The sequence below is a fragment of the Alosa sapidissima genome, chromosome 16, assembly GCF_018492685.1.
Source record: "Alosa sapidissima isolate fAloSap1 chromosome 16, fAloSap1.pri, whole genome shotgun sequence".
Taxonomy (NCBI): Eukaryota; Metazoa; Chordata; class Actinopteri; order Clupeiformes; family Clupeidae; genus Alosa; species Alosa sapidissima.
The window spans coordinates 25,737,071-25,750,303 of record NC_055972.1 but is presented as its reverse complement, the minus strand read 5'-3'; the positions used below and the strand labels follow the sequence as shown (position 1 = coordinate 25,750,303).

Below are 13,233 nucleotides of genomic sequence, written 5' to 3'. Positions count from 1 at the left end.
CAGAGGGTGTCATAATGATCCTACACTTCCAATTTTGTGCAGTTTTGACTATGTTAGGTCACAGATACCTTCAATTACACCACCTCATTTTTACTTTTTTGTGTTTAACTAGGTGGCACTATACATGAAATGAGTTGACATGGCCCCTTGAGATCAACATACAAAAAAAAAATGGTCCTCCTAAACCCTACGGTTTTCGAGATATTCATAGAAAACTGTGTCTGCCCTACCCTCCTTTCGGGGGGTCCAATTCAGCGGGGGGGCTACAGATCAAAACGAAAAACGATGGTTCCATGCTATCCATGTGGGGTTACATGTCCACCAAGTTCCGTGTACCCCGGTCTTTCAGTGTCCCGGGAATCATTGACGGAAATTTGGGCATGCGAAAAAGAAAAAAGAAAAAAAAAATAAATAAATAAAATAAAAAATCTGACTAAACCTATATGACCGCCACTTCGCTGCGCGGCGGTCATAATAACACCCTCAACATCATAAGATGAACAGTGATTTCAAAATTACATCAATTACAGTAATCTAACACTCGTCTGGAGTATGATTTCCATAATTCCACATTTTAAAGTTTAAAGAGCACTGAAGTAAGTGGAGGCAGGAGAGCATGACAAGCAATGACAATATTTTTACAGTGTAATAATAGCTGTAGACATTAAACAGAACCCAGTACCCTCAGAATCATAATGTAGAGCATGGACCATCTGCACGTAGCGGATCTGATTAGATATCTCTATGTTAAGTTCAGCCAAGTATCCCTTTCAAACAAAACGATACAACATGATTTTTTAATCCGTGTTTAGATTAAATCCGTCTGGCAGCAGCAGGAGCGATACAAAAATAACTACTGGTGTTGTTGGTCATGTTTCACCCTGCACAACACGTCTACATAGACACCTGAGATATGTGTAAGCATTCCATCCCTGCTACATGATGGGCTGATAAATATCAGTCAGATTTTTATATTTTATTTTAGAGATTAGAGAGCCAGACAAGTCAGGGATTTGGCAACAGGTCTGCAGGTTTGACAGCAGTTCAAATAGATACAAATCCGCCTGGGGGTGATTGTCTGTGATGCATTCCACTTCCGCCGCCAATTTTCACAAACAAACAGAACAGATGACTGAATAATGATACAAATCTCCAAAATAAATAAATAATCCCCAAATAAATAATTTAGCAGCCATCTCAGAGAGCACATCTCACTTTTTGATGCCATAGTGGAGGTGATAAAAGGGATGATGGCCTGATCTTGACACCATACTTGGGGTCACCAAGGACACACGTCCAACCTGCATATCATAGAACCTAAGGTTTGAAATTGAGTCCTATGCGTATTGCCATGAAAGGTGAGTCATGAAAAAAAAAAAAAATTCTGTGTGCTAACAGTCTCTCATCTCTTTTCACTCCAGTATACTGCTGCCAGAGAATTGAGAAATGGGCTTAGCCTTGATTCACACACTCACATACGTTTTGTTATATCTTTACCCTTGGCTCTGACAGTGTGTGTGTTCCTTTCAATTTTCCGAGGACTGGAACTCAGCTGCTAAATCAAGCAGCTCACTTTTCATGGGCGCGTCACTGAAAAATGCACTGTTGGAGCAGGCAGGTCTTGGAACTACTCTGTGGGAGATTTCATGGAGAGAGCCGAAGCAAGCTGTGCTTCTCCGACAGTGATTGGGTAGAAGAGCAATTAACTATGATAGCTGCCTGATATATTCTCGTCAAACAAAACATATGGCCTATTAATCTTCTGGAAAAGACTATTACAAATACAAAACACTGCAGGAAGTGCAAAAGAATTTCCAAAAGATGCAGAGATGAAAGCATATACTTCTGATGTGATTCCAGCATTATAATCCTCACCATGTCTTCATCTTTGGTTAAACAAGTGAACAGGAAAGAAGTGTGTCGGTTAAAGAAAGTGAAAGCAAGTAAAAGCCGGACACTTCCACTGGCCCTTAAGTAGGCTGCTAATAAAACACCACTGTGGGTATAGTGGATTCTCCCAGGGATGCGTTGGTGCTAAATTGGTTTCCCAAAGAACGGTTTTTAAAGCTATCAAGCTGGTCAACTTGACAGTTACAAATGGTCCTCCCAAGACAGTGGCAGGCAGCAATGAAAACTCCACGGTGGATATTCACTGGGAATGGTGCCATGAAGCCTCACATAATGTGGCCACTGCAGTGCCAGGTTATAGCACTGAAGCCCTTTCATTATTAATTAGTTCCCCTGATACCAAACTACAATGGATATGTAGGATGGAGTACAATAATAACCAGACCTTATTCAGACTGACATATCAAGATGTATAATTTAACTAAAGTACAAGTGGGTTTCTTGGCATGGGATGGGAGCCGTGATTTGTGCTATTACGCGATGCACATCTGCATGTTATATTGGTGAAATATGACTGTGTTGTATTACTGGGGACGGATTCATAGGCAGCATCCTGTTTAATCTTGTGATGTATCATTTAATCAAAGCTCGACTCTGGTTTCTTGGCATAGAGAAGCTGTGTGGTGTGTGTAGTGCACTATTACATGATGAACATCTGCAGTCGTTCCGGATGTTTATCAGTGAAATATGACTGTGTTGCACAGCAGAATTACTAGCGATGGATTCATAGGCAGCGTGGCCTTTAATCTCACTCCTCGTGTTATGCCTGGCGAATGAGTCACACAAGGTCACTTCCCGCTCAAGTCCTGGCTCCTTTCACTATATTGCTGCGGAGTAGCCGTGACTTCTCTCTCAACGCTCTGCACAGACACAGACACTGCTCAGGACAATGAGGGGACGTTGTTTCCATCACATTCAGTTCAGCCTGAAAATCCTTCCAGAGGTTCTGTTTGTGCTCAACCACAGCACAATGCTGTTGTCAAACAGAGAGGCGGTCTGGTCTTCTCTGGCTCACGCTATCAAAGAGGAACACATTGGAATTAAAAAGTGACACATTCTCTGTTCTGCTGGCAGACTCAGGATTGGATACACCTCTTCTCTTCTGAAAAGTTCAAATGTTTATAAAGTTCAGTTCAATTTCACAGGAGAAATGCTGTGTTCAATCATTTTTCAGGTCTTCACTCGATATAGTCTGGAACCAAATTTAACCTGTCATACCATGAAGACATTGAATAAAAGTATACCACTCATATTCATTGAAGTTATAGCTTTGAACTGCAATGCCTGCCAACTGTCAGTGCAACTGAGTTATGACCAAGTCAAGCCAGTGTGGGAACCAATAAGTGCCTATATTTGGGTGGACATATCTTGACAATTGAATGTGTCAGCTGATCTTTCATCAAAGGGCTGATACCATCTGGTACAGGTCTGCCAGGGCAGCTGCGGCAGGTGATCACACTGGAGACCACTGACACCTGGATGAATGCTGACCATGTCAGCTTTCATCAGCATGATGGGTTTCATCTGGTTACGTTGCTTTGCCAATCAATGAATTAGACTAGAGGGTCTATCATGAAAGCAGGGAGAGATGCTGGAGGGAGCTGAGAGAACATCAAAGGTGATTCAGCATGCTGTACCAAGGAGGTCTGTGTTAATGAATAATATAAATTTTACAACTCTTATTCATTATTAAAATGTGGATACACAGTCCAGTTTTATAAGTCATGGATCACAGTGTGGAACTTATTAGCTGATTAATCAGAAACAAAAAATATTGAAGGCACACACTGGCAAGCACTGCAGACTGAGCATCGTCTTCTCTCTCAGTTGTTGTTCTGTTGTAATCACTAGCTATGATGATGAGCTGAGACGTCTTACAAAACTGCTCATCATCTTCTAATCAGCGAGAGGGACTACAGTATGTGGCCGTCCATCATTATCTGCATCCATGATTGCCCCCGAGGGTTAGCAGTAATTGTCTGTAGTCCATACCTTGTTCATTCTCCTTCATTCTCCTAAACCACTGACTGATATGTTTTCACACACAGACAAGGCCGTTCCAATTCTGATTTACAATGTCCATATAAAACATGCTACCAGTAAATATATTGTCTGTCACGAATTTTAGGGTCAGTCAGTAAATCACTCTAGCCAGACAGGTTGGACTAGGACAAGGCTTGTGAATTACTGTATATGATAGCAATATTGAATATTGAGTTTGTGTCTAATCATCTTTTGGCAGGATGTGTTTACTGTTTACTAATGTTCTTTTTTAATAGTAGGCTACAAACAGTAATAGTAAATAGTATGCGCAAGCACACAACACTTTATCCGGTTAATTTCATTTACCGGTAGTCAAAAAAAAGGATGAAACCCACGTCATGACCTTTGTCTAAACCTGTGAGATTCAATTGATCTGACTTGTTAACTTATGTCAAATTGATTCTTTGAATGATAACAAAAAAATCCTCAGGTATCAATAATAATTTAGTAACTTGTTTTATTTGGTGATATTCTGTGGTCACAGCAAAAGTCACAAAAAAACAAATGGTCATTATTCCCTTTACTCGCTCCGGTCCTTTTGTGAGTAAACCCAGACAATACAATAGGGTTCCATGACCTCCCCTTTACGCTTAAAACATAAAGAATTCTCACCATATCTAAGCCAACAAAATCTATTAATTTGCACACTCTCTCCCTGCCAATCAGAGACAAGGATTCATATCCATGCCAATTATTTGTAAAAAAAACAGGCAATAGAGAGTGCTGAATTTTGGTGTGAGTAGCTTGGTGCCATTAGGTGTGTATACGGCAAACTGAATTGCCCATTTTGCTTTTACATTCTGGTGTGCAAAATAGCACCAAAAATAACCTTTTCCCAGACCCTTCCCCTTCTCTCACTTTCTAATGTCAGCATGCAATCCAGGGATTAAAAGATTGTGGGGGTTACTGGAATCAGGTCAGGAGTTGTGTAGGAATGAATATGAGGGCTGGGATCGATTTACCAGACCTGCAGGTTGGCCACTGGCTTAGCAGCTTACTGGCTCGGGGGGCACGGAAGCCCCGCGTCTGTCTCTGAGCGTAGGGTGATCGATCTCGGCCAGGACCCTTTTGATCAATAAGTCAATTAAAGCTCCATTAGACCAACACGAGAGCCCCTAGACTGCCCCGGACTGCCATGCTGTGCCATGCCACCCTCCTCGTCCTCCTCCACCTCCTCTACTCTTCCCAGTGCTCACCGAGACCCCAAGAAGACACGCAGGGCTCAGAGACTGAGACTCAGATCAAGCAAGCGGAGGGCCAGTGGAGCAGAACGAGAGATGAGAAGGGAGGGAGGGGGGAAGGGAGAGAGGGAGGGAGGGAGAGAGGGAGGAAGAGGAGGGAGGGTGGAAGAGAAGGAGGGAGGGAAGGAGAGAGAGAGGGTGGAGGAGAGGGAGGGAGGGAGGGAGAGAGGGAGGAAGAGGAGGGAGGGTGGAAGAGAAGGAGGGAGGGAAGGAGAGAGGGAGCAAGGAAAGAAGGGAGAATGTCAAATCCTAACAGATGACAAGTCCCAGAGCTTCATGGAAATTCTCAAGCCAGGGGGGTGTCAGTGGGGTGTGAACGGCACTTTCAAAAACATCCAACTCCCCAAAGTTTCTATCTTGGGAGCGTTAAGTTTTATTGGCCCATTCCAGCATGGAGACTCTCCAGTCATGCAAAAAGCGTTTTTTTGCTAAGACTTGCATTTGTGTAAACTGTTCCCTTTCCTGTCTGGGGTCTGCTGTCGCCGGCGTATCTTTGCAGGTATCACATTGCTGCTGGCATGTCACAATCCCGCCCATCTGCAGGAGACTAGAGGAGGTTTGTGTGGAATCAGCAGGTTCCAAAACTGCATGGTCGGAGGCAGAAATGGCCTCGGCGGTGCAGGAGATTTGATCCTCTCATTTGTTTTAACCTGAAGGAGCATTAATATGGCACAACTACATCTCTCTTTCTCTCTCTCTCTCTCTCTCTCTCTCTCTCTCACACACACACACACACACAGAAAGAGAGAGAGAGCCAGTTCACACAAAATGAAAAATGTGAGAGTTGTAAATACTTAATGAATGTTTAATGGCTGTGTATCTTTATTTAGTGACTCTGCAGTATTGGAGTAGCTGGGCCCCTGGGTTCTAGTCATTATGGCCACCTCAGGAGCAACTAAGAAACACTGCAATAGCCACCAAGAAATGCTGATGCCATCTCAAACACACTCCTGAAGCCTTATACTATTAGCCAGGGGGTAAATATATCATTTAAGCGTCTACTTATTACCAAGGCCAGTGATAAAAACATTTTTTTCACACAGGACCTTCATGAAAAATAGATGGCATGCATACAGAATTTTGTTTTCAAAATGAGTTACCAGCCAATATTTACTCAAGGACAAAAAACAAGCAATAGAGAATGAAACTAGTGCTGAATTTGGAAATTGTGTTAAATGCTAACCCTGTAAAGCTGGGGCAAAAGCGGCACATTTCACTGACGCTGCAGCTTCCAGCTGTCATCACTGTGACAACACCGGAGCAGGCCTCCAAACCTGGCACTATCTAGCCCGGCATAGGGAGAGTAAATGCTGATTCTGACAGCCGCGCCGCGCTGCACAAAGGGGCATAATGAGCCGGCTGATGGATGGAGGAAGTGGGAGGGGAAAAGCGCTATGGAAGAAAGACTTAAACATGCTGACCTTAGACTGGCCTTATCACCTGTTCCACCTCATCGAATTTCGCCTACAAGACACCAGAAAGGCCTTCAAAACGTCAACTTATCCAGAATAGGTCAGAGACAATGAGGCTGAGGCTGTACTGTGATAGGCTGGAAACTTATTTGCAACCCCATGGCAAGTATGAATTGGTTGACCAATTAAATAAAGGACGCGATGGTCTTAAATTATAGTTACTTTGATGAAAACTGACAGTTAATTAATCATTCTCTGCAGAGGAAAGGCTGTTTGGTTACTCTGACAGTTACAACTAAGAATATCTCTGTTGGGTTGTTTATCAAAGTAAAAGTCAATCTACTAAACTAGGACAAGACTTAATTGTATAGATTTTTCATTGAACGAATTCTGAAAAACAAGGCCGAATTTGGCTTTTCAAAGCTTAATTCCATAAATGTTAGGCTTCAAATAGACCATGCTCATCCAATTAATATTCCACACAATGACCAACACAGATGACAAGTAGCCTAAATATAGACTCCAAATTAATGGAAGCCATTACATCTCAGTTAATCCTGAAGCACTAAGATTACATTATCTCACAAAGGCCATCATTCGTGTTGTCCAGTTGGTTGCAGAGTGTGTGTGTGTGTGTGTGTATGTGTGTGTGTGTGTGTATGTGGTTGATGATGAATGGGTTGATGTGGTTCTGTGAAGGGTTGAAAGGGGGGATGTGGGGCGTGGTTGTATGTGTGTGTATGTGTGTGTGTGTGTGTGTGAGCTTTGTCTGTCACACTGTGTGGAGTGACTACTCAGGGCTCATAAGCAGTCCTGGCTCCTCCATTTACTCCAGGACACCAGGAGCCCGGAGGGCCTGACAGTGACTGATGGCTATACCCATTCTGTCCAGAGGTCCTGGTGACCTGCACAGATCCAAACGGGCTGCCGTGGTGCAACCTTCTGTAATGTTACAGTGCAGTACACAGTCAGAGGAGAGGCAGTGGGTCTGTGTGGCTGGGTGATGTCTATGTGTTGAGAGCGATTGTAAGTTTGTTTGGGTTTATTCAGGTTTCACAGTGACTTCATAATATATTTATCTGTGTGTGTCTTTAAGACATGAACATTTGTCTGATTTTTACGTGGCCATAAATTGGTGGTTATGTTTGTTTTATTGCATTATATTTCACCTGGCAACTATAACAAATAAAGTTGGCACTAAAATGAAGTATGTGTTACGGGCGATTATAAGTTTGTTTGGGTTTCTAGACATTCCACTGTGACTTCATGATATATTTATCTGCGTCATGTGTCTTTACGACATTTGTCCCATTTTTATGCGGCCTTAATTTGGTGGTTGTGTTTGTCTTCCCTTTGGAAACCCGTTGTTGTATATAAGCTCAACAACATAGTTGTTGCATTATATGTTGTATTGCATTCACCTTGCTTTCAAAGCACTTTTATGACAACCGTGACAAATAAAGTTGCCACTAATATTAACTCCGAGAGCATAACAAGCTATTAATGAGCCTGAAGTAAGGATACTGCAGTATACAGTAGAAGTCCTAAATACACATTTGCAATTTCAGAGTAAATCATACAAGTCATACTAAAAATATAAGCTCAACAACAGAGTTGCTCTTCGGCAAGAAACATCTTAAATATATTGATTCGGGTGAACATTCTGCTGTGCAAACAAATACAGTCAATATCAGTATTGTAATATGAAGTACAGTACTTCATTATTTGCTTAGCTTCAGAGTGGAATGCATGCATGATGTTTACATAGTTCCAAATTCAAATAGGACAGTTCTTAGCCAAAGGACCCTCTCTCACAGCGGGAATGCATGCAAAAAAAAACCTCCATGATTACCATTTTAGCACACTTCCCACTTCCAGTTACAAATAGATGCTGCCGAACAAACATCACAACAGAAACTGCTGAACTGCTGCACTGCAAGAGTTCTAAGCAGTAGTCTGCTATAGGGGACAGCAGGACAAACAGAAGAAACTGATCAGGGCTGTGGGATCAGCTGAGCAAACATCATTGTGTTATTAAATGCTACAATGCAAAGCCTTTCCAATTCCCTTTTGCTAGAAATGTACCTCTGGGCATTTGGCCAAAGCCTTTGAATAAAGCTTTACTGTCACTCTCTCCAGTGAATGTGTGCATTTTTATGTGTTTATGTGTGTACTTTTTCTGTGAGTTTATTTATGTGAATGTGTGTGTGTGTGTTATTGTCTGTGTGTGAAGTTTTAGTCAATGTGTGTCCCTGTGTATGTGTGTGTGCTGGTGTGTGTGTGTTATTGTCAATGTGTGTGAACTTTTATGTCAGTGTGCCTGTGTGTGATTGTGTCTGTGTGTGTCTGTGTGTGTGTGTGTGTATATGTGTGTTTGTGTAGATTTAAGCAGACTACTCCCAGACAGTGAGTGTGAGTGAGTAGGCAGGCTGTTGTCAGTAAGTACTCTGAGCTGGCTGGCTGAGAGCAGAGCAGAGCGGAGTGGAGTGGTGGCAGAATGACAGCTGTTAGGGCCACTGATGGTTCCAGACCAGCTCACAGACCAGCTTACAGACACTACACAGACCAGCTCACAGACCAGCTTACAGACACTACACAGACCAGCTCACAGACCAGCTTACAGACACTACACAGACCAGCTCACAGACCAGCTTACAGACACTACACAGACCAGCTCACAGACCAGCTTACAGACACTACACAGACCAGCTCACAGACCAGCTTACAGACACTACACAGACCAGCTCACAGACCAGATTACAGACACTACACAGACCTGCTCACAGACACTACACAGACCAGCTCACAGACCAGCTTACAGACACTACACAGACCAGCTCACAGACCAGCTCACAGACACTACACAGACCAGCTCACAGACCAGCTCACAGACACTACACAGACCTGCTCACAGACACTACACAGACCAGCTCACAGACCAGCTCACAGACACTACACAGACCTGCTTACAGAGCACTCTGGCAGGGCAGCATAAAGGAAATCTTTACTGTGTGCTGAGTGCTCTGCTGGCATAGAAAATAGCTTTGCCTATGTAACTCTCCACACCGACAGCAGGAACTCCATAGCTTGCATTTAAACGTCAACTTTGAATCTCAGGTGGCAAAAACGGTGGAGATTGATTAATAAAATGCAGATTAGTGAAATGCAGGTGTGGCAAATTATTTTGCCTACTTAATGAAGGACGTAAATCTGAATTAAGGTTGTTTTACTTGACTTAATTTGGTTTGTGGTGGACGTGTTGTGAAAATTAAGCATTCAGACCGCCAGGAAATGAGAAACCTAATAACAAGCCACTCTATAAATTATGTCCTGACTTGAGCATTTTTCAGAGCTTTGTGTGACTCTGCTAAAGCAGAAACTTTAAGTCAGTCGGAGTCAGTCTTTTTCTAGTCTTGGCGTTACGACAGTATTAAACACATTTGATATTCTTTTAATTGTGGCTCATGCAAATAGTGACGTGAACAACAAAAGAGTGTAAAAGAGTGACCTCTGCCCAACACCAAACAGGAAGGGGCAAAGTAGGCGACAGCTATATCTTATGATTATTTGTTATTTTGTTTCATATAAATGATTAGTCGGCTATTCAACGTGACAGAACAACTCTATCGGTTAGGGATTTTACACATGAAACAATGCTACAGAAACACGAAAATATGACTTTAATATGAGTAGGCTATCATTAAGAGTTCCTGTAGATATCTAGTGCATGATGGGAAATAATTTAAAGGAATCTAGTTGCAGTCTTGTAAATAGTGACCCTGCAAGATCCCTAGTCGTTGCTAAATCATAGTCTGTGACTAGTCTGTCACTTAAAAAACTCTGTAACTTATGAGAGGGTCTGAGACTGTAGTCTTTTAAAAAATATTTTCCAAATCTTTTCAAAGTTTTCTGGTGTAAGGATGGCATTAGTTGCTTTACACTTAAACCTGGAGTCTCAGGTGATGGAGATGGTGGAAACTGACAATCAGATGACAGATACAGATGTGCTTAACAAAACTCGAATCAAATCATCTACTCAATTCAAATGAGATATTGTTTGACTTTATTTCATATGGTTTTCAATGAAGACAAAAAGACAAAAAGCGAAGTATTCAGAATGGCGGGTTAAGAAACCTAACAACAAGCCACACAGGATGTCCTCACTGCTGTATTTGTCACTTGCAGGCTCAGATATATCCCAAAATGCAACCCATAATTCAAACATCGCCCAGGGAAACAACACATCCACTAACAGCATCAGCACCAGCACCATACAGTAAGCAGCATGAAACAACTCACCCTCTCCCCTCTCTACCCAGCCTTAAATCAACTGTGAAATATAATAACAAGCACATCCCAATAACCACAGGGATGCACTGCAGTCTAACTCCGCTGGCCGTCAGTGGTAAGATCTCTTAGTGACTCACACCCCATACCACATCAACCTGTTTTGACTGCTTGACTGCTTGCATGCTTGCGTGTGTGTGTGTGTGTGTGTGCACAAGTGAGTGAGTGAGTGAGTGAGTGAGAAACTCACATTCTCACAAGAGCAGAGAAAAACCAGTTAACCAAGAGCAGAGGGAAGCAGTACGGTGCAGAGAAATGTCAGCTCCACTTGCCCAGCAGTGATAGCAGTTGACAGGAGAAACCACAGTTTAAAATTCTCCTATATTGCACAAAACAGACGTGAACACACACTTCAGAGAGAGACCGAGAGAGACTCACCTTCATGCTGCATCCCTCGTCAATGGCTTAGCGAGGTTTTCACGTGTGTGTGTGTGTGTGTGTGTGTGTGTGTGTCCGCCGACTCTTCTGTTTGTCTCCAGCTCAGGGTGTTTTACTGGAAGAGTGGCATGTCTACTCTGTCTGTGTGTCTCTGTTCACAGAGCTACTTCTCTTCTCGTTTTCACTTGACAGCTGCCCTTTAGGCATCGCGAGGCTCCCCGCGGATGAAAGGCATCGCACGGCACACTTTTCAAACAGGAAGCCACTGAATCCTGGCATGCTGCTATCAGTCTCTCTCTCTTTCCATCTCTTCCTTCTTCCTCCCTCACTCCACCCCTTTGAGGAAGACAGGGGGAGTGAGTAAGAGTTAAAGAGAGAGAGAGAGAGAGAGCGAGAGAGAGAGAGAGAGAAAGAGAGACAGAGAGAGAGAGAGGAGAGACACTCCTCCAGAAGTGTTGCTGTCCAATGTGAATCCCGGCTGCCCTCAGCCTCCTCCCTCAGTAGCCGACGCCACGGCGACCGGAGAAAAGCAGCGCAGAGCACGAGTATGAGCCGGCGCTCAGCATCCCAGTTCAGCTCATCAGGGAAAAGGTTTGCATCACACACACACACACACACACACACACACACACACACACACACACACACACACACACACACACACAAAACCACTCAGCCATCTACCAATCATCCATATAACGATTCAATGAATCTCTCTCTCTCTCTCTCTCTCTCTCTGTTTCACACACACACACACACACACACACACACACACACAATTTTTCTATCTTTCATTCATGGACACAGACACCCACACCCACGCAGTCTCGTACATGTACAAAAGCCTCCTGGATTTGTACGTTCACTCTTAAAAGGAATGTGTTGTCCCTATCTGGACACAGAGATGTGTTGAAACAACGCAAGTTGTGTTGTTTTCAACACATTCGTTTTAATTTGGGCAGCACCACTGGCAGCCCACAGTGTGGGCTGGGAGAGAGGTGTGGTGGAGTGCAGGACTCCTTCTCAAAAACCCAGGAGGAAAGACATGTTATACCAGCAGAGCAGGGAGGCAAGTTTCACAATCAGAGCTGTATGTGTCAGCAGCAGACACAGACACACACACACACACACACGCCCGCCCGCCCGAATGTGCACACACACACACACACACACACCAATTACTCCCTCTGCCCAGACACTATTGAAGCACACATTGAAGCACACACACACATCAGCATTTGTTCAGCTGCAAAAAAGAAAAATAGACTGAAATGTTTTTCTCATGGATGGCTGACTAATATATGAACATTACTCACAAGAACTTAATTAAACTGAGACCAACCCCATACCCGTAATAAGCTATCGTGGCCCTCTCTCTCTCTCTCTCTTTCTCTCTCTATCTCTCTCCTCTTTCTCTTTTCTCTCTCCTTCTCTTTCCTCTCCCCTTGCTTCACGGAGGCAAGCTGCTCTAACACACCACTACGAGGCTGCAGTATGTTTGCGCAGTCAAGAACGACGCGCAGCATCTGTTTCATTCATCCATTGGCTGGCAGAGTGTAGGAGAGACCCTGAATGTCAATGTAACTACGACTCGATATGGACCTAGATGCGTTGTCTGCACTCCGATACGCAGTCAGCCGAGAATATGAATACATAAAAGGAAAAACTGAAAGATCTGGAAGGTTCTCCTAATACAGCAGTGTGCTGGAGACTAACGCCTCATATGTTTTAATGATGCACCAGGTGCCCATTAAGAGAACCTATGCTAGAGGGGAGGGTGTCTTGAGAGAGAGATAGAGAGAGAGAGAGATGTGTGTGTGTGTGTGTGTGTGTGTGTGTGTGTGTGTGTGTGTGTGTGTGTGTGTATGTGTGTGTGTGTGTGTGTGTGTGTGTGTGTGCATGTG

General features: G+C 43.4%; 1 protein-coding gene across 2 annotated transcripts in view; it reads right to left on the bottom strand.

Moving 5' to 3' along the window:
- LOC121685316 (inactive phospholipase D5-like) overlaps window positions 1–13,233 on the bottom strand; it is a 45,617-nt gene that overhangs the window by 20,096 nt on the left and 12,288 nt on the right. The window contains exon 1 of one of the 2 annotated variants that reach the window (XM_042065772.1): window positions 11,330–11,647. The exons of the other annotated variant lie outside the window; for it this stretch is intronic. Within the exon in view, the coding sequence (XP_041921706.1) occupies window positions 11,330–11,335 (6 nt within the window). The 5' untranslated portion in view covers window positions 11,336–11,647. Of the gene's footprint in view, window positions 1–11,329; window positions 11,648–13,233 lie in introns of those variants that run through there. 2 annotated transcript variants of the gene reach the window in all.